The sequence below is a fragment of the Podarcis filfolensis genome (assembly GCF_964270895.1).
Source record: "Podarcis filfolensis genome assembly, chromosome: 8".
NCBI classification, from domain to species: domain Eukaryota; kingdom Metazoa; phylum Chordata; class Lepidosauria; order Squamata; family Lacertidae; genus Podarcis; species Podarcis filfolensis.
The window spans coordinates 10,259,019-10,286,074 of record NC_139611.1 but is presented as its reverse complement, the minus strand read 5'-3'; the positions used below and the strand labels follow the sequence as shown (position 1 = coordinate 10,286,074).

Below are 27,056 nucleotides of genomic sequence, written 5' to 3'. Positions count from 1 at the left end.
AGATTGCCTTCTGGTTGTCTGCCAAACCTTAATTGACTCTGTGTGAGTAGCTGCACGTACACAGTTTCCCAGCATAGCCTGGGGAGGGTCTCCCAAGGGCCAGATAGGAAGGCCTAGGGAGTCACATCTGGTGTCCTCCAGTTGTTTGGGACTACATCTCCCATTTCCCCAGCCCTGGACTATCTTGGGACAGCCTGTAGCGGGGATCTCTCCATTTCTGTGGCTTCCCTATGGAGAGACAGGTGGTGGGCGGCAGCAGTGTGGAAGGTTGGGCGGCAGCAGCGAGCGGTTCTGAGCCACCGAACTCCCTTGCACGCTTCTCTTGCCTCTTCTCGCTTGCAGAGTCTTGGAGAGCCTGCTGGTGTGTCTAACGACCACCCTTGTGGTGTTTGTCGCTTCCATGGTTCTAGGGGAATGCCGGCCGCTGTCTTCCACCAACCACGGGGGCAACAGCTCTCTCGGCCTGCAGGTAAGAGCGAGAGCCGCAGGCCCTTCCTTGAAGAGAGGGGTAAAATGATGGTGATGAACACATTCCTCTGCCCTTAGTTTTAAGTGCACATCCCTCGGTCCCTCTACTACCAATGCTCAGTGTGTGAGTGCCGTTCCTTATTTATTTTATTTTATTTTTATTTTTATTTTCCCCCCAATTTTTTTATTGATTTTCCAAAGAAAATTTTTTAAACAAACAAACAAACATAAATCTCAACCGTATTAAAACCAAACTTAGTAACATTGTTAAGTGACTTCCTTGCATCCCTCTGGTTGAATTTCAGTGCATATCATTTTAATGGTTTTCCAAAAATATTCTTATAAAATTAACTTAATCACTTAACATCTTTATTTCTTTCCAATTCCGCATTAAACATATTAATTCATCCTTTTTTATTTTATTTTTAACTGTTGCTGTCTTGTTACGGGTTAGGATTCTTCATCTGATGAAGTGAATTCCAGCATTAAGACATTCTTCTGCCCAAACGACACTTACAACGACATGGCAACCCTTTTCTTTAACCCTCAGGAGTCTGCCATCCTGCAGCTTTTCCACCAGGAGGGTGAGTGGTCGCTGTGAGGAACCCAGAGGGCATGCTGGCAGAGCAGCGAAAAAGGCTGCTGCTGGCTTCTTGAAAACCACACCCTGGATGTTTTTGGGTGCTCAAGCTGTGAGTGTCATTGTAGCCAAAAGGGGGGGGGGAGCAATGCACAGCGCCGCCCATGCCCAAGAGGAAGGTTTCACAGGTGGGGGTTGGTTTTGTGGGGAGAACCCCAAGGACTGTAAAAGCATAAAATATTCAGTGAAATACCGTATTTTTTGCTCTATAAGACTCACTTTTCCCCTCCTAAAAAGTAAGGGGAAATGTGTGTGCATCTTATGGAGCGAATGCAGGCTGCGCAGCTATCCCAGAAGCCAGAACAGCAAGAGGGATTGCTGCTTTCACTGCGCAGCGATCCCTCTTGCTGTTCTGGCTTGTGAGATTCAGAATATTTTTTTTCTTGTTTACCTCCTCCAAAAACTAGGTGCGTCTTGTGGTCTGGTGCGTCTTATAGAGCGAAAAATATGGTAATTCTCAGGCAGAATACCCCAAAATAGCATAGGAAGGACCAACAGGATGCTGGCTACCTGAGAAGTAGTGGGGTTGTCATGGCTGACTCTACACTGCAACATCTCCCATTAGTTTTGTTTTTCAGCTCTTGTTTTATCTATTAAACTTCCTATTGGACAGCCGCTGCTGTTACTTGCTGTTTACTAGACTAGTACCTTATCTTAACAACTTACTGGGTGTTATACATAAAGCAGAGCTGCTATTACTCAGCTAGACGAGTAGCCTTACAGTGGTGCCTCTGGTTACGAACTTAATTCATTCCGGAGGTCCGTTCTTAACCTGAAACTGTTCTTAACCTGAGGTACCACTTTAGCTAATGGGGCCTCCCACTGCCACCGCACTGCCAGCATGCTATTTCTGTTCTCATCCTAAGGTAAAGTTCTTAACCCGAGGTACTACTTCCGGGTTAGCGGAGTCTGTAACCCGAGGTGTTTGTAACCCGAGGTACCACTGTACTACTAATTTACTGGCATACAGACTTACTGTGTCAAGAAGAGCTACCATTGCTACTGTGGATTTACTAGACTATTGGAGTTGCTAGTAACTTGCCGGTACATATAATGTCCAGTGAGTCTGTAAGCTACTAAAGCAGAACTACCATGGACCACCCTAGAACAGCTCTTCTGAAAGTTAGGATTTTGTCGCCACGGCAGTACCACCTGTGTCCACTTCAGGGTGCTCTCAGTCCACATACATATTCACATAAGCACAAAGACATTACTATGGCCTTGGGTAATAGCTGATCAAGGCTGAAGATAATGCAGGTAGTGTGAATGACACGCTTTCTGCAATTTATTACAAGGGAATGTAAGGTAACTGTTCTGGTGCACACTTGAATATAGGAGAGAGGGATCGAGAAGAACTTAAGAAGCTTTTCTTCTTCTCATGAGCAAAAACTGCTATTTAGAAGCTCACAATTGAGACGGGGTCATTGAGAAGGCTGATGTGGAGATAGGTAGGCATAGTTACCATTAAAACATTGCAATCTTCAGGGCAAGATTTGGGTGTCTGTCTTTTGCCCAGAGCAGAGAATGTTTCCGGGGCAATTTCTCATGGAGCCTTACATAGAGCCCCCCCCACCTGACTCCGGGGATTTAGAAAACAAAACCAAATGCTCGTCCTTATAGAGAAGGGTCTGGGGGACACCTGAGGGTCCCCCGGATGTTGCTGGGCTCTAGTGGGAAGGGTACGATAGGAGCTGGACTCCTGATACCATATGACGCACTGAATGTTCTCCAGCCCTCTTATAGAGCGATAAACGCACAGTATCGAAATAACCTGAGTGCCTTAGGATGGCTTCTGTGGGTGGGAGTCTTCTTGGGGCGGCAAAGCTCTTGCTGAAAGGGGCGTGGCCTTTTACTTCAGTGGGCGGGGCTCCTGCTGGCTGCCAATTAAACCGCCTCTTTCCCCAGCCACTCAGAATAACCGGAGTGCTGTAAGACGGCGTCTGTGGGCTGGGTGCTTCTTTTGGGGCAGGTGGAAGAGCTCTTCCTGACTGGGGCGTGGCCTCTCGTGTCAGTGGGCGTGGCTCCTGTGGGCTGCCACCCAAGCCTCTTTCCCTGTTGTCTTTGCAGGTACCTTCAGCCCAGTCACCCTCTCCCTGTTCTTCCTCCTCTATTTCCTCCTTTCCTGCTGGACTTACGGGATTTCTGTGCCCAGCGGCCTCTTTGTCCCGTCGCTGCTTTGCGGGGCTGCCTTCGGACGCCTGGTGGCCAACCTCCTCAAAAGGTGCCTCCTCTGCTTCGCGCATGGCGCTACGGGGCAGGACCCCCCTCCCTCTCTCCCCAGGCCCTCCCTGCTTGTCTCCGCTGCATCCTGACACCCTCCGACTTGTCTTCTCTCCACTCCCCTAGTTACATCGGCCTGGACCACATCTACTCGGGGACCTTTGCCCTGATCGGGGCAGCTGCCTTCCTGGGAGGCGTGGTGCGCATGACAATCAGCCTCACCGTCATCCTGATCGAGTCCACGAACGAGATCACTTACGGGCTCCCCATCATGATCACGCTTATGGTGAGCCTGTTAGCAGCGGCACCGAATCTTCCAATGGCTAGTGCAATTGCAAAGCTAAGCAGGGTTTGGTACGGTTTCAAATTGGGTGGGGGACTGTGTGTTGGGATACCTGCATTGGAGGGGGTTGGGACCCTTTGGATCCCTTCCAGTTCTATGATCCTCCACCACCACCACCACCCCGTGGAGCTACATCGGCAGTTGTGCCAAGCCCCTTTGTAGGTGCGGTTTGCATCAGACCACAAATTGACAAAATGAGGATTGCTGGACAGAAAGCCTCCTCAGCTAACCTGAGGACTTCCCAAAGCAGAACTCCCTAATTCAGAAATGAACTGGCAACCAATGTAGGTGCTTTAAAATGGCTTCTATGAGATCTAGAAGGGACATGGGTAGTGCTGTGCTCTAAACCACTGAGCCTCTGGGGCTTGCTGATCAGAAGGTTGGCGGTTCGAATCCCTGCGATGGGGTGAGCTCCTGTTGCTCGGTCCCAGCTCCTGCCAACCTAGCAGTTCGAAAGCACGCCTGTGCAAGTAGATAAGTAGGTTCCACTGCGGCAGGAAGGTAAACGGCGTTTCCCAGAGCTCTGGTTTCCATCACGGTGTTCCATTGTGCCAGAAGCGGTTTAGTCATGCTCGCCACATGACCCGGAAAGCTGTCTGTGGACAAACGCCAGCTCCCTCGGCCTGAAAGTGAGATGAGCACCTCACCCCATAGTTGCCTTTGACTGGACTTAACCATTCAGGGCTCCTCTACCTTTACCGTATATGAGATCTAAAGGGAGCCCCAGCCAGCAGTCTGGCCATTGTGGAAACCAATGGAGGTTTCCGAGTCTTCTCCAAGGTCTTCCCCATGTAGAACGCATTGCAGTGATCTAATCTGGAGGTTTTTCTCCTGTGTGTAGGAGCTTGTCGTACCAGCTCCTCCTCATCCTTCTATTTCCAGGTAGCCAAATGGACTGGAGACCTCTTCAACAAGGGTATCTACGACATCTACGTCAACTTGCGAGGGGTGCCGCTTCTCGAGTGGGAAACCAAGGCAGAAATGGACAAGTCAGTCCCCGATTTCAACAATCTTTAAGTTGTCCTGTGTTAAAATCGCTTGCTTTCTGTGCATGTGTGTGTGTGTGTGCGCACGCAACTTTCAAGCCTGCTTTCTGATGTTCCCCAGGCTGAGAGCCAGCGACATCATGGAGCCCAACCTGATGTACGTTTACCCCCACACCCGGATCCAGTCCCTCGTCAGCATCTTGCGCACGACGGTTCACCACGCCTTCCCGGTGGTGACCGAAAACCGGGCGTACGAGAGGGAGTTCATGAAGTGGGACCAGCTGATCAGCAACAACATCAAGTTCAAGGTGGGTTCCGGCGCGGAGTCCCTTGTGGGGAACAAATGGAGTGCTTTCCTTGAGTATGGCAGCTCCTAGATCTTTGGAACTCCCTGCCCATTGGTATGAGGCAGGTTGGGCTAGATGTGTTCCCTTTCAACTCTACAACTCGCATGATTCTATCTCGTGGTACAGTCATACCTCGTGTTGAATATGCTTCATGTTGAGCGCATTCGAGTTGCGCTCCGCAACAACCTGGAAGTAACAGAGCCTGTTACTTCCGGGTTTCGCCGCTCGCGCATGTGCAGACGCTCAAAATGACATCACATGCATGCGCAGAAGAACGAAAAGTGACGTGCATGTGCGCAGACGTGCCGTCTCTAGTTACGTTTGCTTCTGGATGAGAACGGGGCTCCGGAACGGATCCCGTTCGCATCCCGAGGTACCACTGTATTAATTCCTCGGCCACCCAGTGCCTGGGCCAAGAGGAATGTTTTTCAAATTCCTCTTGGAAGTCAGTAACGATGGACGTGATGAAACAGTGGCGGTTTATTTTTGCCAGAAATCCAGCATCCTCACACGGGCCGGCGAGCAGCGTAAACGCAGCCAGTCCATGAAGTCCTACCCATCCAGTGAGCTTCGCAACGTCTGCGACGACCACATCGCGACGGAGGAGCCTCCAGAGACAGAGGACATGTTGCAGCAGATGCTGGAGCGGAGGTGAGCAAACACAGAACGGGACGGAGGGTGGGCATCTCTTTCAGGCTGAGTGCAACATTCCTTAAAAAAATTATTTGGTTTTCCAAATTAAAGTTTTACAGTCAGAGATACACAACATAAAAATCAGATTCTAAGGAATCTCCTGGACTTCCCTCCTCCCCTTTGTGGGTTATGTTATTAATCATTTCCTCCTGGTGGCGCTGTGGGTTAAACCACAGAGCCTAGGACTTGCCGATCAGAAGGTCGGCGGTTCGAATCCCCGTGACGGGGTGAGCTCCCGTTGCTCGGTCCCTGCTCCTGCCAACCTAGCAGTTCAGAAGCATGTCAGAGTGCAAGTAGATAAATAGGTACTGCTCTGGCGGGAAGGTAAATGGCGTTTGTGTGCTTTGCTCTGGTTCGCCAGAAGCGGCCTAGTCATGCTGGCCACATGACCCGGAAGCTGTACGCCGGCCCGCTCGGCCAGTAAAGCGAGATGAGCGCCGCAACCCCAGAGTCGGGCACGACTGGACTTAATGGTCAGGGATCCCTTTACCTTTTACCTGCATCTTTTATGACAATCAAAGTCTTTTATCTCTCCATTGTGTCCAAAATTCACCCTTAAACTACAAGGGATATTCCAATCCTACTAACGACTTTAACTCTTCACAATGGTTTTTAAGGTAAGTTATAAATTCTCCCCATTTCTTATTAGAATTTTGGTCTTCCTGATTTCTGACTCTTCCCGTCATTTTAGCCATTTAGGCATAATCCATCCACTTGATCTGCCATTCTTCTCTGGTATGGATTTCATCTTCTTTCCATCTTTGGGCCAATAACATCCGTGCAGCCGTGGTCACATACATAGTCTTTTCTGCTCCTTTGGGATTTCGGCACCTAGAATTCCTAAAAGGAAAGCTTCAGGGTTTTTTAAGAAAAAGTTATTTTAAACATTTTTTTCAACTCGTTATACAGTGGTACCTCAGGTTAAGTACTTAATTCATTTCAGAGGTCCGTTCTTAACCTGAAACTGTTCTTAACCTGAAGCACCACTTTAGCTAATGGGGCCTCCCACTGCCGCTGCACGATTTCTGTTCTCATCCTGAAGCAAAGTTCTTAACCTGAGGTACTATTTCTGGGTTAGCGGAGTCTGTAACCTGAAGCGTATGTAACCTGAAGCGTATGTAACCCGAGGTACCACTGTATAAAAGTCTGGAACAGATAAATCCATTTTGCATTACTTTCTCTTGGAAAGTACGCCTTGGTTTTGGAACGCTTTGGTGTTGGAATGGACTTCTGGAACAGATTAAGTTTGAGAACCAAGGTACTACTGTAGTCTAAAGCATCTAGCAGGTGCCAGGTCAGTGAGTTCTTCATCTCAACGCCAGACACTTAGGGAGCTAGTGAGAGCGTGCAAATGTTTCAGGGGCTGACTGGTTGGCTGGCCTGAACCGGCCCCTTTTTCCTGCAGGCACCCCTGCAATCCATCTGCAGAATGGCTTGCTCAATAATTACCTGTATGTTACCTGATCAACTCCTCCCCCCCCCATCTCAGGTACACCCCATATCCTAACCTTTACCCGGACCAATCGCCCAGCGAAGAGTGGACCATGGAGGAGCGATTCCGGCCCCTGACCTTCCACGGCCTCATCCTGCGCTCGCAGCTGGTCACCTTGCTGGTGCGAGGAGTCTGTTATGCGGAGAATCAGTCGGTGAGTTGGTTTCGCTTATTGGATTACTTGGGCCTGCAAACGGCTTGGGGCGACGTTAGTTGTAGTGTGGAAAAGACCTTGCATTGACAGCGTCCCTGACAGAGGTGTTCTCTTCTCACCTGCACCTGAAGGGAAAAGATCCCCATGTTCCTGCCCCCCCCCCCCCCGTGGATATTTGTCCTTTTTTTATTTAAATGATTAACATTTTTTATTGAGTTTTCCCAAGAAAATTCCTCTCCTGTCCTGTCTTGATATGTTTGAAACATCCATAGAGGACAAACTAGAACCCAAATTTTATCTTAAAAGAGCTGTTCTTTCTTTCAGCTCATTGGGAGTAGCTCATGAATGATGTGTGTGCCTCTGCACTGCATAATCTGATTTTAACTTTTTTATGTACAGTGGTACCTCTGGATGCAAACGGGATCCGTTCTGGAGCCCCGTTCACATTCTGAAGCGAACGCAACCCGCATCTGCGATTCGCTGCTTCCGCGCATGTGCGTTACATCATTTTGAGCGTCTGCGCATGTGCTAGCGGCGAAACCCGGAAGTAACACATTCCGTTACTTCCGGGTCGCCATGGAACACTGTTCTGATTTAGTTACCGTGTTTTTCGCTCTATAAGACGCACCAGACCACAAGACACACCTAGTTTTTGGAGGAGGAAAACAAGAAAAAAAAATATTCTGAATCTCAGAAGCTAGAACAGCAAGAGGGATCGTTGCGCAGTGAAAGCAGCGATCCCTCTTGCTGTTCTGGCTTTTGGGATAGCTGCGCATCCTGCATTCGCTCCATAAGACGCACACCCATTTCCCCTTACTTTTTAGGAGGGAAAAAGTGAGTCTTATAGAGCAAAAAATACGGTATTTATTTAATCAACAGCGGTACGTACATATTTTTACACATAAGTGGGGTCGACTCTTCTCCTTCAAAGATCAGAAATTCCCTCCCAGGACCCTAGAGGACAGTGGTCCTGCCCCAGCTTCCCCCCAGCTTCCCTTGCAGTAGAAATTCACAGTCCAGGATTTCCTGTTCCCCTCCACTTTTGATACGCCGTAGGATTTGATCTGTGTCCGCCTGACTGAGATTTGCCTTCCAGAGCACCAGCCAGCCTCGCCTTTCGTACGGCGAGATGGCGGAAGATTACCCTCGCTATCCCGACATCCACGATCTGGACCTCACGCTTCTGAACCCCAGGATGATTGTGGTAAGGGCAAGAGGGTGTGCTTGCACAAATTTGTGGAGCGTCAAGCTGTCAGTAGCTACCAGCCATGATGACTGTGCTCTTTCTTCATGGTCAGAGGCAGCAATGCATCTGAATACTTGCAGCTGGAAACCAGAGGAGCGGAGAGGGCTCTTGCTTGCGAGTTTTCCATTGGGCCACATTGAGAACAGAATGCTGGACTAGATGGGCTATTAATAATAATAATAATAATAATAATAATAATAATAATAATAATAATAATAATTTTTATTTATATCCCGCCCTCCCCAGCCGAAGCCGGGGTCAGAGCAGCTAACAACAGTAAAATAATAAAACATTATAAAATCATTATAAAATTAATTCCAATCAGATTAATGGCAACCATTGGGCTAGAGTTCTGTGAGGATTGCCAAAGGAGGGAGTCAGGCTGTGCCCTGGCCAAAGGCCTGGTGGAACAGCTCTGTCTTGCAGGCCCTGCGGAAAGATGTCAAGTCCCACAGGGCCCTGGTCTCTTGTGACAGAGCGTTCCACCAGATCGGAGCCACAGCCGAAAAAGCCCTGGCTCTGGTTGAGGCCAGCCTAACCTCTCTGTGGCCCGGGACCTTCAAGATGTTTTTGTTTGAAGACCGTATTGCGTTAGATGGTACCAAACACTGAGCAAATTGGCAAAAATGTATAAATCGAAATCAAATAAATGTTCCCCTTTTTGTTTATCTCTCTGGGGAAGCGGCTTCTACAAGCTGACTGATAGATTCCAGCAGTGGAAGGAAATGGGACAAAGAACTAGCTGGCTGGTAAACACATAAGAACATAACAGGAGCCCTGAAGGACCAGGCCAGTGGACCATCTAGTCCATCATCCTGGGGGAGACTCACAATCAGGACTCGAACCCAAGAGGCCTCTCTCCCTGAAAATGATATATCGATGGTATCTAACACAGAGTAAACTGGCAAGAATGTATAAATCTAAATCAAAGATGTGTTGGAAATGTAAAGAGAAAGAAGGTTCTTTTTATCATATGTGGTGGTCTTGTGGTAAGATTAAAGCTTACTGGGAAATGATATATAACAAAATGAAAAGGGTGTTTAAAATAACCTTTGTGGAAAAAACACCCAGAAGCTTTTCTTTTGGGAATTCTAGGGACAGAACTACCTAAAATTTATAGAAACTTATTCATGTATGCTACTAGAGCGGCAAGAATGTTACTTGCCCCAAAATGGAAAGAAGCAGAAGTCCCAGCAAAGGAAGAATGGATACAAAAACTTATGGAATATGCAGAAATGGCAAAACTTACTGGAAAAATAAGAATTCAAGATAATAGTTTTTTAAATAAAAGAATGGAAATGGTTTATTGAATATAGTAGTTGCAGATATATTATAAACAGATAAGAACATTGGCAGGATTATTGTAATAACCTGCAGTTTCATAAGAGTATATATTAAGAGAAGATGACTAAATGAGCAAATTAAGTTAATTTGGATATGCAGAAGATATTAAAAACAAATTTAAGGAACCGCAGAAAGTGGGGGAAGGAAGTCATGTTTTGAAATGTCAGAATGATTGTAAAATCAGTGAAACGTATAAACTTGAAAAGTACAAAATTAAAAAAAATACATAAACAGGCAAAAATAATAATAGATGGGCTATTGGTCTGATCCAGCCGGCTCTCCTTAGCTTATTACAAAAGTGCTTCTTGCTGCATTATTGCTTGGTTGCTTTTAACGATCTTCCCCCATGTCTGCTTAACTCCTCTGGCAGGACATCACGCCTTACATGAATCCCTCCCCTTTCACGGTTTCGCCGAATACTCACGTCTCACAAGTCTTCAACCTCTTCCGGACGATGGGGCTCAGGCATTTGCCCGTGGTGAATGCTGTTGGGGAGGTGAGTTTAACCTGTACATACTGTCTTTGGGAAGAATTTTGCAACTGGGTCTGGGTGTAACTTTTCTCCCACGACTTCCTCTCCCACCTAGTTAGGTTTGTGCCAAGAGTTTAAAATCCAGAGGCCGTCTTGCTGGGGAATCCAGGGCAGGCATCCCCAAACTCAGCCCTCCAGCTGTTTTGGGACTACAACTCCCATCATCCCTAGCTAACAGGACCCAGTGGTCAGGGATGATGGGAATTGTAGTCCCTGGAGGGCCGAGTTTGGGGATGCCTGATCCAGAGCTTTAAGGCAAATGTGTCTGCCTAATAACCACCACTAGATGCTGCTGTGCTCCAGAACAAACAATCCCAACATATAGTGCAGAGCATAGGAGGGCCAGTTTGTAGTATGCCAGGCTATCAGTGTTTCCCAAACTTGGGTCTCCGGCAGTTTTTTCACTACAGTTCCCATCACCCCTGACCCTTCGTCCTGCCAGGTAGGGATAATGGGAGTTGTAGTCCAAGAACAACTGGAGACCCAAGTTTGGGAAACCCTGGCCTAGATGATCCTGGCATAAACTGCTAGCAGATGTATGGAGGTAAAAGACTGGGTGGCTCTCCCAAGGAATGGGTCCCGCACATGGGCAGTACTGTCCCATGGGGGTTGGTGGGATTACCTGGGGGTTGCCACAGGTATAAATGACTATCAGACTCTGAAAAGCTGGTATTTCTAGATCAAGCTTATCAGTGTTGTTGAATTAATTAAACAAAATGTATTTTATTGGATTTTGAGTAAATGTGCAATTACCGTATTTTTCGCACCATAGGGCGCACTGGACCATAGGGTGCACCCAGTTTTTAGGGAGGGAAATCAAGGGAAAAAAATCTTTTTCCCCCCCCCCCCAGCCCCAAAGAGCAGCGTACAGGCTGCGCACAACCTCTCCCTGCCGGAGGGGTTGCGCGCGGCTATGGCACAAGCCAAGGCAGCGAGCAGGATGGATCCCGCTCGCTGTTTTGGCTCCCCCTTTAGCCCCGTGCAGCCTCTCCTTGCTGGGAGACGCTGCGCAGGGCTTTCCTGGCTTTCCTGGGAGGTGGGGGGATTCCCTCACCTCTCCCAAAAGCCCACAGAAGCCGCACAACCCCTTTAAAGAGATCACGGCTTCTCCTGGCTTTTCTGGGAAGTGGGGGAATTCCCCCACCTCCCGCAAAACCGGCAGAAGCCGCGTGCACTTTAAAAGGGCTGCATGGCTTCTCCTGGCTTTCCTGGGAGGTGGGGGGATTCCCTCACCTCTCCCAAAAGCCCGCAGAAGCCGCACAACCCCTTTAAAGAGATCGCGGCTTCTCCTGGCTTTTCTGGGAGGTGGGAGAAGGGACTTATGCGGCCAGTCAGTCCCTTCTCCCTCCTGTGGAAAAGCCCGCAGGAGTGCACGGAGCTTGTGTGCGGTCTTGGGGGCTTTTCCCGCCTGCCTCCCCCCTGCATTCGCTCCATAGGACGCACACACATTTCCCCTTGCTTTTTAGGAGGGAAAAAGTGCGTCCTATGGTACGAAAAATACGGTAACTGTTTTATCGTGTTGCTATCTTTCTTAGTAGGGACGTGGGTGGCGCTGTGGGTTAAACCACAGAGCCTAGGGCTTGCCGATCAGAAGGTCGGCGGTTCGAATCCCCATGACGGGGTGAGCTCCCGTTGCTCAGTCCCTGCTCCTGCCAACCTAGCAGTTTGAAAGCACACCAGTGCAAGTAGATAAATAGGTACTGCTCTGGCAGGAAGGTAAACGGTGTTTCCGTGCGCTGCTCTGGTTCGCCAGAAGCGGCTTAGTCATGCTGGCCACATGACCCGGAAGCTGTACGCCGGCTCCCTCGGCCAATAAAGCGAGATGAGCGCCGCAACCCCAGTTGGCCACGACTGGACTTAATGGTCAGGGGTCCCTTTACCTTTACCTTTATCTTCCTTAGTGGGTCATGCAAACCACTATTCTGAATAATGCTTTTTTATACCACAATGCACTAGGTTATCCTGCAATGAGCTAGCAGGTGTTTGGAGGCATAAGACTGCCTGTCTTCTGGGTCTTTTGGGCTGCAGTTCCACAAGCCTCAGACAACATAGTTCAGATTCATGGAGGGAGGGCCAGATGCATTTACAGTTGTACCTTGGAAGTCAATCAGCTTAGTTCCCGAACGATTTGGCTCTCGAATGTCGCGAACCCGGAAGTGACTGTTCTGGTTTGCAAACTGCTTTTGGAAGCCGAATGTCCAATGGGGCTTCTGATCAGAAGCTGCACTTTGGTTTTCGAACGTTTTGGAAGTCGAACGGACTTCCGGAACGGATTCCGTTCGACTTCCAGGGTACAACTGTCTCTATCTTTCTAGGCAAAATGCGCTTGCACTGGCAAATTAGAACTTCCGTGTTCAGAACTTCCATGTCTGGAGAGTTCAGACCAGGCTCCAGGGCAGCTCTACAGAGAGCACATTGCAGTCATCAGGTTATGGGCTGCTAGACTGTTTATTTAATAAAATATATGCATTGCTTGATTGTAAAAAAATAATAAAGAACAAAAACTCAAAGCAGTTTACAAAGAGAATACAGTGGTACCTCGGGTTGCATACGCTTCAGGTTACAGACTCCACTAACCCTGAAATAGTACCTCGGGTTAAGAACTTTGCTTCAGGATGAGAACAGAAATCGTGCTCCGGTAGTGTGGTGGCAGCAGGAGGCCCCATTAGCTAAAGTGGTGCTTCAGGTTAAGAACAGTTTCAGGTTAAGAACGGACCTCCAGAACGAATTAAGTACTTAACCCAAGGTACCACTGTAAAACAAAGTTACCAGAAGGCTTGTCTAAACAAAAACATTTTTAGCAAGGGCTGAAAAGAGCAAAGGCGCATGCCTGTTATCAATAGGCAGGGAGTTCCATTGTGTAGATGCTGCCACACTAAAAGACGGACGAGATGGGTAACACTGGTTTACCCTGCCCTCTTTTTCTCCCGCCGCCTCTTCACAGATCGTTGGCATCATCACGCGCCACAACCTGACCCACGAATTCCTGCAGGCCAGGCTACGACAGCACTACCGGACCATCTGACCCCTCCGCTCCTGCCTCCCAAGCCGCCGCTTTGGATCCTGTGTGGCCCCCGGGTCACCTTCGTGCACTTTAAAGGCAACAAAAGCGGACCGGTTTCTTTCTCACTGGGGGAACGCCCCCCAGTGACCTCTCGGGGGGCCGGAAGACTCTGGGAGTTGTGGTCTGAACGCTTGCCGTCTAATCTTAGGGGCTCGCTCACCTGCTGCCCCGATTGGCTTCCGATCGGCATCGTCCCAACATTTCACCGCCCCGCCGGCATGATTCATATCTATGCCATATTCCAGATGGAAGGAACACCTGTCCTTTTCTCCTCTCCTTGCCTTATCCTAAAACCAGGTGTTCACCATCTCGAAAGACTCAGAAGACCAATGCAGCACTTACCCGCTATATCTCAAGCTTGGGCCAGCAATTTTCTCCTATTTCGCATTCGTAGTTTCAGTAAGGCTAAGAAGAAGAGACACTTTTCTCTCTTTTTTTTTACTGGAGACTCTGGAATTCCCTGCGTAGAATTTTCATTTTCATTCCACTTAACTGCACTTTTGAGTTGTTTTTTTCTCGGCTAGAGGCTGGGATCCTTGATGTCTGGGGGTGGGGGAAAGTCTCCACTTGAGTGAATCAAACCCTTGATCCTTAATTATCTTTTTTTGGGGGGGGAGGTTATAGGTGCATATGGAAGGGAACGAACAATTGTGCCACTAAAAGTAAGTGTATGTTGGAGTGTGTTTGTGTGTGTTAGTGAAAGGCAGCGTTTGCCTCTGTGAGGAAAGCCGCATGGGTCAGTTTTGCAAGGGTTTGGCAGCTGGAGTGCCGTGGGTTTGCTTGCACCTACAACCCTCCAGGCATTGCTGGACTACAACTCCCATCACCTCTGACCACTACTGGCTGCTGGAAGTTGTAGTCCAGCACCTGAAAGGAGTCACAGAGTCACCAACCCTGCCTTGAAGACCCAAGATGGAGCAGGCTTAATTTTTTAAAAGAATAAGTCAGCACCCTGAATTGGAAATTGGGACCTCAAATTATCTCTTCTCGGGCTATCTTAGCTTGGCATTGTAGTATGGAAGCGTTAGAGCAGAGGGTTGGAACTTGTGGCCTTCCAGATGTTGGGACTACAACTCCCATCATCCCTGGCCCCGGGGCTGATGGGAGTTGGGAGTCCAGTGTCCTCTGGAGGGCAAAACCCCGCTCTCGAGGGAGAGAGACATTGGGAGTGGAGCTGAACCAGTTTGCTTGAAGGGTTTCCAGTACAGAATAGGCTTGATGGCTGGTGGCGGTTCAGCATCACTGAGAAGAATCCTGCTTGCCTTGCGGGTGGCTGGCTGGCACCCTGCCGCAGACATTTTGCAGGGAAAGTCAAGCTCATTGGTGAAAGTTTCCCCTAATCAAACCCACTGGTGATTGGTGCCCGTAATTCCTACCTGTCTCAGCCCCTTAAACCAGCTGGTCGCTCCATACCAGGCTGCTGCCACTGTAGAGAAAACCAAACTTAAATATATTTCTGGAGTGTTTAAAGGTTTTCTCCTGCATGTGCTAGGCATCTAGTAGCAATTCCCTAAGCAAACCTGAGAGGGTCACGTGCATTGGGACAACAGCTCTGTCGCTACAGAGGCGCCAATTTGCAGCGTGGCCCTGCCATGTCCCCTCAAATCTACCTGTGACACATCTGGTTGGGTTTGTTTGACACCCCCACACCCCACGGCAGATCTCCAATCTTTCCCTTCCTCCTGCAAGTGATCGTAAGGACTGCTGGGGAATTAAGTCCTCCGAGCAGGGGTGTCTCTGAGAATCCAGTTTTCATAGAAAGACTTCCTTTTAACTAGCAAGTCTTGAAAAGTTGCAATTGTGACACCCAGTCCAGGACCGAAATAGGATTTTCTTTTGCAAGGGGGTGGGGGGGACTGTCTGCAGCAGTTCCAGGAGCACTTGAGAGAGTTCATGTAATTGCAGAGTCACCTCAAGCCAGCCCAGGCCGGTCTGGGGCTTCTCGCAAGCCCCATCTCGGCTGCCCCCTTCGCAGTTATTCCTGCCTCTGAAGGTTTTTCCCCCCTGTTCTTGCTTCTGCTAAATCTCTCCGGTTTGGAAAGGTGACAGCCCCGATGCTGATGGCCTTGATAAAGCACAGTTGTCGAGTGTGGATTTTGCAGGTTTTTTCTTCCCAGGCTGAACAGCCGGAGAGAAAATGCATTCCAAGAAAAGGACCCCTACAGCTCTGCCTCCGCACAAAAATAAAATAAAATCCTCCTTCCATGTAACCCCACCTGTTAAAACCTGTTCTGTGCCACAAGGCAGGCAGGGAAGGAATTGCTTTGAGTGTCTCACCCCATCACAACCGTGTCGGTGTCTTTAAAACCAAAACGTGGGCTGTCTCCAATGTTTGTTTTACTTACAAGTAGTCCTGCTGAAATTAATAGGTTTGGGCCTGTGAATTTCAGTGGGTCTACTCTCAGCTGGATGCAACCCTGTGTTTGTGGACCCCTCCCTCTTTTAAACCATTCTGTGCCGCCAGTGACACTAATTCAGGCATTTCAGTTTCCTGTCTTCTGAAATTATATGTGTGCATTTGGGCTCCCGGGGTGTAGGACGCAAAAATTGCCTGGTTTCGAGTTCTGATTTCATTTCCTTGAACCAGGAATGCAGGGTGTGTGTGTGTAAATGTGCAATGTGTGTTTAAAATGTGTAAAGTCTGTCTCTGCATAGCTCTTTGTGATTGTGTGGTGGTGCATGTGGGTTTTTTTTTTTAAAGGGAAAGAAAATCAGAACCAGGTCCTCCTCTCTGTCCCTCTAAATCCATTGAAAGACTTCAGCTCTTTTCTGCTTCTCAGACCCACTGCTTTATTCCTTTGACCCCTTGAGGAGGAAGGAAGGAGGGCAGTCCACATCTTTAAACCTTAATTTGGTCCTGGCATTTTCTGGTTGCAGCAGGTATCAGCTCAGCCCTGCAAACCACTTTTAAAAATTATTATCTCTCTCTCTCTTAGCTGGGGCATAATAAATTGCCAAGCTCTTTAAAAAAAAAAAAAGTTCCCACAAGTTTGAACCTCTCTGATACTTATTGATCTGCAAGCCGTGTTAAAAAGTGGGAGAGTTGAAGATTTCATTGGCACCAAATAACAAGTCTGTGGTTTGTTGGGGGGGGGGGATGTGTGATTTTTTGTGCTGCCCCCTTGTGAAAGGGGAGGGGCTGCCTCCCCCCCCCCACCAGAAGTCCAGCAGCCTGGCACTGAACAGCCGCGGCATCGTTGACATCTTGACTTAACAGCCGGTTAAATGAGCTGCTTTGCCACTTCTCTGCAAAGCTTGCCCAGAACGTGTCGGGTTTCTTCCTTCACTGCGATCTCGTAAGATGTCGAACCAATTAAGGACTGTCTTCCCCAAATCCCCAGAGCTGTTGGCTCGAAGGAGCTTGACAATACATTTCTGTGTTTCGAGCTGATTTATTTGTTTTTGGCATCCTGGCGATGCCCAGATCACGCGGTGCTGCTTCATTTTGAAACCAGTGGCTTTAGGACTCCTATCCTGAGGAGTGTCAGCTATCCTGACAGGGCAGCTGTGCGCTCTCTCTCTCTCTCTCTCTCTCTCTCTCTCTCTCTCTAAGGGATCTTTCTTCTTCCCTATCATGATGAAAAGTTCCACTCTTCCCGCACATGCCGACGAGGGGCTTGTTAACGGAGCTAAGATACAGAGCTGCAATGCGTCTCGGTTTCTTGCTAGGTGATGCCCTCCTTCTCATTGCTGGGCTTCTCGTGGGCTTGAGATTGCTGAGATTTTTGTGCAGGGGGAATTTTGTAGGCGGGGGGTTGTAGGGTGTGTGTGTGTTTGGGTCTGGGGGAAAGGGGTATATCATGATGGTGTGCATTTGTTGGCGTGCGTGATAGGGGAGTGGCATGTGAGTTTTTGCTCCCACGCTGTTGTCCAAAGAACCATCGCTTAAGTTCCTAAATTGGGCTTGGTTCCAGCCTATTCACTTCCCTCTGATAGACGCCCTTTTCTCTGTCTCTTACTTTCAGGTCGTGCCTTCTGAGTTTATTCAACCGTGCTTTTAAAAAAGGGGGGTGTAACCCATGCAACAATGGCTTTGTGTTCCTATGTTACCAGGGGGAGGCCTGAACGGATGGAATCTATGCCGATTAATGCCTGCCACCGCCGAATTCTGTGCCCTCTGCAGTTCGCTGAGGTGTGTGCATGTCTTGCCTTTAGTTAGATGCACATTTTTAAAATGCGCGTGGCCCAACATCCGTACACATTTGGCCCTGACCCACCACCGCCAAATGCCTCTTATCCAAAACAAAGCAACAGGAAAGGTTTTGCTTTTCTGGGTCCGTCCCAAATAATTCTGGGAGCATCTCATCCCCGCCAACTCTTTCGTTTTTAAAGGAGGAGGAAGCAGGCAGAATCTTTACTCAGTGCTTTTCATTTTGTGAAGTTAAACTATAGGGGAGAAAAGGGTTTACCACAGATGTGGGGAACCTTCCGCCCCCCCAGATGTTGATGAACTATAACTCGCATCAGCCCAAGCAAATGGCCAGGTATGATGGGGAGTTGCTGTTCAGCAACTGCCTGGAAGGCCAGAGGTTCTTCACACCTGGTTTGCCCAGAAAGCAACACTTTTGTCCCACGTTGCAAGAGGTTTTTTTCCATCTGGCGGATTGAAAGTCAGTGGTGCAGACTTGCTAGCCTCCCTGTCTCAAATGTGCCACTCAAACCCTCATTTCCGAAATGGTTGCCCCAGACTGCTTGAGGTCTGCTGATGGCTTGGCCAAAACTTGGTACCCACCCCTTCTCTCTCTTCCCCCACCCCCGGTCAAGCCTAGACTCCCAAACAGCCAGAAGGCCCTTAAACCCTCAGATCAGTGTTCAGCTTGAGCCCAGGGCAGAGAAATCTGGAGCAAATATTCATGCGTTCTCCTTTTCACTGCCCACTCTGGTCTCTAAAACAGTATTAAATTGCCATATCAAGGCATAACCCCTATCTCATTCCTCCATGTCGCAGTGCATTCCCCTGGTAAACCCTCTCAATGTTTTCTTCAATCTAATTTGTGTTTATTTTTTTCCCTGAGGGGAGTGTTTGTGACCAAATGATGGGAATTAATTCTGTTGTGTATATAATTATTTTTTATTTTTTTAAAAAATGAGTGAGATAATTATTATTATTATTATTTGTGTTTGACCGCCTGTAGTGTTTAACCATGGCCATCCTCTTTGTGGGGGGGAAGAAAGAAAATAAATTAAATTCCTCCCGTGCATCTGTCTTCAAGGATCTTTTGTGATGACTATTTCCTTCTGTTGCGCATCACCTTTCTAGTTGCTTGGCTTCCTTCGGCCACCTGGACATAGAAGAAAGCAGTAGCTCAGTGGCTTAGAGCACCTGCTTTGCATGCAGAAGGTCCTGGGCTTGATCCCTGGCATCTCCAGATGGAAAACCTGGAGAGCCTCTGCCAGTCAGCGTAGACAATATTGAGCCAGATTGACTCATGGTATGACACAACTTCCCATGCTTCTGTTTAAATCATCCTGTTACCCGGAGCCATGAGGACTAGAATCTTGTGTTACATGTTAGCCGAAGGACCATAGTTCAGTTGTAGAGCACCTGCTTTGAACATAGTGGTGCATGCTCTAGTTATCTCCTGCTTGGACTACTGCAATGCGCTCTACGTGGGGCTACCTTTGAAGCTGACCCAGAAACTACAATGAATCCAGAACGCAGCAGCTAGATTGGTGACTGGGAGTGGCTGCCGAGACAATATAACACTGATCCTGAAAGACCTACATTGGCTCCCAGTACGTTTCCGAGCACAATTCAAAGTGTTGGTGCTGACCTTGAAAGCCCTAAACGGCCTCAGTCCTGTATACCTGAAGGAGCATCTCCACCCCCATCGTTCAACCCGGACACCGAGGTCCAGCGCCGAGGGCCTTCTGGCAGTTCCCTCCCTGCGAGATGTGAGGTTACAGGGAACCAGGCAGAGGGCTTTCTCAGTAGTGGCGCCCTCCCTGTGCCCTCCCATCAGATGTCAAGGAAATAAACAACTATCTGACTTTTAGAAGACATCTAACATCTTTTGTGTTTTTAATGTTCTGTTGGGAGCCGCCCAGAGTGGCTGGGGAAACCCAGCCAGATGGGCAAGGGTATAAATAAAAAAAAATTATTAAGTTATTATTATAGGAGGTCCCAGCTATAATCCCAGGCATCTTCAGGCAGGTCTGGGAAAGGTTTTCCGAACTGGATGGACCAAATTGTCTGACTTCCAGTGTTCCTAATGTGTTGATCTCACATAGCATCCCCTCTCTTTGGCCTAAAAAAGTCAGTGGGCAGCCAGCTGCCTCTGGGAAGTTTGCAGGCCAAGAACAAAGGCAACTCTCTATCTCAAGCTGTTGACCCCCAGCACTTGATATTCAGTGGTACACTGCCTCTAATATTGGGTCTCTAATTATAAAGCAGGGCTGAGGTCCCCTTTTCAAGTTGAGGGCCAGATTTCTTTCTGGGCAGCCTGCTGAGGGCCACATGCCAGGGACAGGTGGGCTTGGGGTGAAAGTAGACAGAGCAACAAATGTAAATTTTATCATGTGTACAGTAGGCTGCTTTCTACACTCTTCATCCTCCATTCAGACAAGCAAGAGGCATGATCACCATTTAAGGACACATTGCAGCCCAGCAGAAACAAAGCAGGGTCTGTAAAGGGCGTGGCCCTAGTAGAATGGGGTGTGGCCTATTTGGGGAGGGGGTGTGGCTTGGGGAGGAGCATCCCAAGGACCAGGTGAAATCTCAGGAAGAGGAGTCTCTTATCACTCCCAGCCTTGAGGTCTTTTTACCTGCAGTCGCCAGAGAATGCAAGTATATACAGGCAGGTAATAAAACAAGATTTTGTCACTGCAAATGCACCATTTAATGCAGCGGTTAAAACAGCAAACAGCAGGAAATGTGCCTGGAATATTGGGCAGGGGTCGTCCTTTATGAAAAATCAGGCATGGCAGCTGTTGCAAGAGGCTCTCGAGAAAATAACAGGCATAGGCTCCCTGCCTGAAACCCTAGACAGCTGCTGCCAGTCAGTGCATGCAATACTGAGCTAGATGGACCATTGGCACAACTCCTATATTCTGCGCTGGGGGGGGGAAGCAGTTTGGCAGGTGACACAAGGAGAAGGAAGGCTCAGATGTTTCCACACCTACAAGCTTTTCTCAACCTTAGGATCTCAGATGTTGTTGGACCAAAGTGTCTATTGTTGTTGTTTAGTCGTTTAGTCGTGTCCGACTCTTCGTGACCCCATGGACCAGAGCACGCCAGGCACTCCTGTCTTCCACTGCCTCCTGCAGTTTGGTCAAACTCATGCTGGTAGCTTCAAGAACACTGTCCAACCATCTCATCCTCTGTCGTCCCCTTCTCCTTGTGCCCTCCATCTTTCCCAACATCAGGGTCTTTTCCAGGGAGTCTTCTCTTCTCCTGAGGTGGCCAAAGTATTGGAGCCTCAACTTCACAATCTGTCCTTCCAGTGAGCACTCAGGGCTGATTTCCTTCAGAATGGATAGGTTTGATCTTCTTGCAGTCCATGGGACTCTCAAGAGTCTCCTCCAGCACCAGAATTCAAAAGCATCAATTCTGCAGTGATCATGGAGCCCAAGAAAGTAAAATCTCTCACTGCCTCCATTTCTTCCCCTTCTATTTGCCAGGAGGTGATGGGCCCAGTGGCCGTGATCTTCGTTTTTTGATGTTGAGCTTCAGACCATATTTTGCGCTCTCCTCTTTCCCCCTCATTAAAAGGTTCTTTAATTCCTCCTCACTTTCTGCCATCAAGGTTGTGTCATCTGCATATCTGAGGTTGTTGATATTTCTTCCGGCAATCTGAATTCCGGCTTGGGATTCATCCAGCCCAGCCTTTCGCATGATGAATTCTGCATATACCGTATTTTTTGCTCTATAAGACTCACTTTTTCCCTCCTAAAAAGTAAGGGGAAATGTGTGTGCGTCTTATGGAGCGAATGCAGGCTGCACAGCTATCCCAGAAGCCAGAACAGCAAGAGGGATTGCTGCTTTCACTGCGCAGCGATCCCTCTTGCTGTTCTGGCTTCTGAGATTCAGAATATTTTCTTTCATATTTTCCTCCTCCAAAAAATAGATGCGTCTTGTGGTCTAGTGCGTCTTATAGAGCGAAAAATACGGTAAGTTAAATAAGCAGGGAGACAATATACAGTGTCCATTAGCCCTGACCATTAACCATGCTAGCCAGTGGGAATTGGCATCGCAACATCTTCTGGAGAGCCACTGCCAAGTTGTGGGGAATCCTGTGTGGGAATAAGGCAGTTCCGGGGCTTGAGAGACCAGGCAAAAAGTGTGGTCTCTTTCCATGGTGCTGAATCCATTTTATATCCCTGAACAGAGCAAGGGTGCCGCTTTTGATCACATCTGTTTGAGGAAATGAAGCCAATTCGTGTTACAAAGCGGGGGGAACATCCGATTTCCCTCCCTCCCAGTCCTGAGAGCTTGCAGTGAGCTTACAAGTAGAACCCCATCTCCTTCTGTCCTCATGATGATCTCTGGGAACTAAGTCATGGTGAAAGTGAGAAAATCCTGTGAATTGTCCACATGCCAAGGAGGTTGTGCATTCTTTGATAGGAGTAGTCGGGAGTGCTTTAATAGGGTTCAAGTGCCATGGAGGCAGGGGAAGGCTGGGGAGTTGGTTGTCGTCGGAGACGGAAGATGGAGACGGTGGTTTGCATCAGCTTCAGTTCTGCAAGAAGAGAGAGAGAATAAAAGAGCAACATTTATTACAAAGCCAACTAGGAGCGACAGCACCATGTTGAAGCAGAGTTGTCTGTTACCATGGGGTGTGGCAGGGGTGGGGTGTGGCAGGGGTGGGGGTAAGAGTTGGGAGAGTTTATAAGTTAAGGCAGGAAAAGAAATAAATTGATGGGCAGGAAAGCATCATGAAATGATAGACTGGAAAAATCTTTTCTACCCTCCCTCAAAACTGCCTTTTGACAGTTATCTTGCAAAGCACTCCAGGTTCCGACTCCTTTTTACTATTTTAAAGCTGTCTGGCTTTTCCTCATTATTGTCTATACCATTATTGACCCTACCACATTATTATTATTATTATTATTATTATTATTATTATTACCCAGCCACTCTGGGCAGCTTCCAGCAAAATATTAAAACACAATATTTGTATTTTACAAATATGACCCCACCAATACCCTTCGTATCCAAAGGGATCTGGACGCAGAGGCTGTAGGGGCACCAGATGGGGAGCTGGCTGCCACCTAACGTCCACTCCACATTTGTAAGAAATCAATCTTCTAGGATGGCAGCGCTTGAAAGCTTTGGAACTTCCTGCCTCTTGACATCAGGTAGGTACCTTCACTGTCCCCTTCCTCTGCCTTAGACAAGCCTATCCAGACAGTTGGAACACTCACATGCATTTTATACCTTTTCAGCTGCAGTTCATTTAAATTTGTCAGTGCTTTAGAAACCTGAGTTCTTATCAAGGATTTTGATGTTTTGTTTTTAGCTCTGCTAACTGCCTAGAAAGGGACGTGGGTGGCGCTGTGGGTTAAACCACAGAGCCTAGGACTTGCCGATCAGAAGGTCGGCGGTTCGAATCCCCACGACGGGCTGAGCTCCTGTTGCTCGGTCCCTGCTCCTGCCAACCTAGCAGTGCAAAAGCACGTCAAAGTGTAAGTAGATAAATAGGTACCGCTCTGGCGGAAAGGTAAACGGCGTTTCCGTGCACTGCTCTGGTTCGCCAGAAGCAGCTTAGTCATGCTGGCCACATGACCTGGAAGCTGTACACTGGCTCCCTCGGCCAATAAAGCGAGATGAGCGCTGCAACCCCAGAGGCGGTCACGACTGGACCTAATGGTCAGGGGTCCCTTTACCTTTACCATATGCCTAGAGGGTGTGTATGTAAATCTTGTTGGATAACTAATAAGTGAATAGCTGTTGCAAAGTGCCCCCCCAACACCCAAAGGGCTTTAGCTCAGAGCTAGATCACCTGCACTGCACACAGAATGTCACAGGTTCAGTCCCCAATGACATCTCCAGCCAGAAAGACACTCTGCCTGAAATCTCAGAATGCTGCTGCCAGCCTGTGTAGGCAACATTGCGCTAGAGCGACCAATGGGCTGACTCAATGTCAGGCACCTTCCTGTGTTCCCTTACCCGGTTCCTGTTACAGACAAGTCCGGTTGAGGTCCCTATCCTGTCCAGCCTCTGGCCGAAGCAGTTTGAGGACCTTTGCAGGCTGCGGGGAGAGTTGAAAAGTGCTCTCAGTTTGTTCCTTGCAGCTGCCGGCTCTCTTGCCACTGGCTGCTCCCAGCTGCTGGGGCCGAAGGCGCCTTCGCCCTGAGGCCTTGTGTATTCATTGTCCCAGGTGGCAGAAGCCTGGGAAACATCTCTGGCTGTTTCGTCGTTCGGTTCGTTCAACCCTTGACCAAGCGCCGACTCCTTTCCTCCGAATTCAAGTCTGTCTTCCAGGAGCTCCAGAAGGGCCTGGGAAACAGGAGCGGGGAGGGGAAGAGAACAAGAGCCATAGAATTGGAAGGGGATCATGAGGGTCATTTATGGTATGCGGGTGCCGCTGCAGGTTAAACCACAGAGCCTAGGACTTGCCGATCAGAAGGTCGGCGGTTCGAATCCCCACGACGGGATTGAGCTCCCGTTGTTCGATCCCAGCTCCTGCCAACCTAGCAGTTCGAAAGCATGTCAAAGTGCAAGTAGATAAATAGGTACCACTCCGGCGGGGAAGGTAAATGGTGTTTCCGTGCGCTGCTCTGGTTTGCCAGAAGCGGCTTAGTCATGCTGGCCACATGACCCGGAAGAAGAAGAAGAAGAAGTAGCTGTTATTAAGAATAATAATAATTATAATTATATTCCACACACACAGGTCTCAAGGTGATGTTCCGAATGCAATAAAAGCAGTTTAGAAACAGCACGGAAAGTAAGAGCAGATAAATTTAAAAACAACACTAAACGGATACCAAATCATTCAGCTGTGGAAGCCCACAGGAACAAAGATGGCTTCAGGTGTTTTGGGGAAGTGTAGAAAATTGTGGGTGCCTGTTGTATTCTGAACGGGATTCTATTCCATAGAACAGGGGCGGCCACATTAAAATCCCTGCTCTGAGTTACTGCGGAGCTGGCTGCTGAGATCCATGGAGCTTGCAGGAGAAGTCAGCCTTGCCCATTAACTTCGAGGGGTTCTACTCTGAGTAGGACTAGCATAGGATGCAATCCTTCAGCTCTGTTGTCCGAACCAACCTGAAATTAGAGCCCTGCTAGTCCGCTGTGGGTAAAACCACAGAGCCTAGGACTTGTCAATCAGAAGGTCGGCAGTTCAAATCCCCGCAACAGGGTGAGCGCCCATTGCTCGGTCCCTGCTGCTGCCAACCTAGCAGTTCGAAAGCACGTCAAAGTGCAAGTAGATAAATAGGTACTGCTCCAGCGGGAAGGTAAACGGCATTTCCGTGCGCTGCTCTGGTTCGCCAGAAGCAGCTTAGTTATGCTGGCCATATGACCCGGAAGCTGTACGCCGACTCCCTCAGCCAATAAAGCGAGATGAGCGCCGCAACCCCAGAGTCGGCCACGACTGGACCTAATATTCAGGGGTCCCTTTACCTTTACCTAGTCTTCTTCAAACCTATCCATTCTTAAGGAAATCAGCCCTGAGTGCTCACTGGAAGGACAGATCCTGAAGCTGAGGCTCCAATACTTTGGCCACCTCATGAGGACTCCCTGGAAAAGAGCCTGATGTTGGGAAAGATGGAGGGCACAAGGAGAAGGGGACGACAGAGGACGAGATGGTTGGACAGTGTTCTCGAAGCTACCAGCATGAGTTTGACCAAACTGCGGGAGGCAGTGGAAGACAGGAGTGCCTGGCGTGCTCTGGTCCAGGGGGTCACGAAGAGTCGGACACAACTAAACGACTAAACAACAACAGTCTTCTTTCTCTTACCTTGAGGTCTGCTAGCTCTGAACCGTGGGCAGCTCTGCCTTCGAGTTGACCGCCAATGAAGAACAGGACAAGGAGGAAAGGAATTGCTAATCCCATGGTGTTGGGGTTGGACTAGATGATTCTTGAGGCCCCTTCCAACTCTACGATGGCCACCGATCTCCCTCTCTTCTTCCTTTCTCAGTGCAAACCCTGACGCTCTCCCCATCTTTATAGCCCCACAGGACCAGGAAATGTTAATGGCCAAAGAATGAACCCCACCACATTCCGTCACCCGCACTTGATAAGGGATCTGAGATACGTGGAGCCAGGAGAAGATTCCCTTTTAAAGTGATCTGTGTTGGCCTGACGGGAAGAAGTTCTCAGCCCCCATGAAGAGCAACTGTGGGCGGCCAGTTCTCTCCCTTGTGACACCACATTCCTGTTGACTCAACTGAAGAGGCTTCACACTTCCAAGGTGTGAAAGAAGCTCCAAAGTTTCCCCTCTTAGTTTATCTCTCAGGGAAGCGGCTTCTGCAAGCCGACTGGTAGATTCCAGCAGTGGAAGGAAGTGGGACAAAGAACTAGCTGGCTGGTAAACACATAAGAACATAACAGGAGCCCTGAAGGACTAGGCCAGTGGACCATCTAGTCCAGGGGTCAGCAAACTTTTTCAGCAGGGGGCCGGTCCACTGTCCCTCAGACCTTGTGGGGGGCCGGACTATATTTTTTAAAAAAATAATGAACGAATTGCTATGCCCCACAAATAACCCAGAGATGCATTTTAAATAAAAGGACACATTCTACTCATGTAAAAACATGCTGATTCCTGAACCATCCGCGGGCCGGATTGAGAAGGCGATTGGGCTGGATCCGGCCCCCAGGCCTTAGTTTGCCTACCCATGTTCTAGTCCATCATCCTGGGGGAGACTCGCAAGCAGGATTCGAACCCAAGAACCCTCTCCCCCTGAAAATGATGTATCGATGGTTTCTAACATGGAGTAAACTGGCAAAAATGTATAAAACTAAATCAAATACCATGTTTTCCTATGTATAAGATGCCCCCACGTATAAGACGACCCCTATTTTTGGCCCAAAATTGTTGAGCTTTTTTGTGTGTGGGGGGGGAGTTTGTCCAGAATTATTGAGCTTTTTTTGGGGGGGGCAGTTACCAATGCAAATTGCTCTACAGCCTGCCCACCACTGCAAATCGCATGCATCACCGCGACCAAAAAGCCCATGTTCTTGCATTCCAGGAGTTGGACTTAGATGACTAGATGATCCTTTGGGTTCCTTCGAACTCTACAATTTTATGATTCTATGTTTTTAACCCTTTTCCTTGGTTAAAATGGTTTTATGTTGGAAGTATATTTCAAAATGCGCCTGGTCTAATACCCCTGGGATTGTGCTGCTTTGAGATTTAATCTACTCAATCCAGCCAATGGCCCACCTAGTCCAGCATCGTCTTCTTACAGTGGCTGAACAGTTGCCTGGGGGAGCTACAGGGTGGGCAATTTCAAAAGTCTATATAAGAGCTTGCACACCAATGTTTGGGGTTCCTCTCCTCCTTCCCTGCGTGGGGTGAGCGGGGGACCCTGTTGGAACGATTTATCATGCTAGCTGCTTTGCTTCTCAATATTCTCTTGTTGGC

The 27,056-nt window shown here is 48.6% G+C and overlaps 2 protein-coding genes across 2 annotated transcripts in view; one reads left to right on the top strand and one right to left on the bottom strand.

Moving 5' to 3' along the window:
* The window catches only part of CLCN6 (chloride voltage-gated channel 6), a 35,478-nt gene extending 16,750 nt beyond the window's left edge, over nt 1-18,728 (top strand). Inside the window, exons 13-23 of the mRNA XM_083629347.1 lie at nt 343-469; nt 923-1,052; nt 3,176-3,329; nt 3,455-3,614; nt 4,554-4,660; nt 4,779-4,965; nt 5,498-5,655; nt 7,187-7,343; nt 8,440-8,547; nt 10,304-10,429; nt 13,410-18,728. Of these exons, the coding sequence (XP_083485473.1) occupies nt 343-469; nt 923-1,052; nt 3,176-3,329; nt 3,455-3,614; nt 4,554-4,660; nt 4,779-4,965; nt 5,498-5,655; nt 7,187-7,343; nt 8,440-8,547; nt 10,304-10,429; nt 13,410-13,490 (1,495 nt within the window). The 3' untranslated portion in view covers nt 13,491-18,728. The remainder of the gene's footprint in view (nt 1-342; nt 470-922; nt 1,053-3,175; nt 3,330-3,454; nt 3,615-4,553; nt 4,661-4,778; nt 4,966-5,497; nt 5,656-7,186; nt 7,344-8,439; nt 8,548-10,303; nt 10,430-13,409) is intronic.
* A 3,140-nt stretch (nt 18,729-21,868) lies between these two features.
* Nucleotides 21,869-25,642, bottom strand: NPPA (natriuretic peptide A). The gene is made up of 3 exons (XM_083629761.1): nt 25,430-25,642; nt 23,638-23,967; nt 21,869-22,207 (listed from the first exon to the last, which is right to left on the bottom strand). The coding sequence occupies exons 1-3, from the start codon at nt 25,523-25,525 to the stop codon at nt 22,202-22,204; spliced, it is 432 nt and encodes a 143-aa protein (XP_083485887.1). The 5' UTR covers nt 25,526-25,642; the 3' UTR covers nt 21,869-22,201.
* Nucleotides 25,643-27,056: the final 1,414 nt, after the last annotated feature.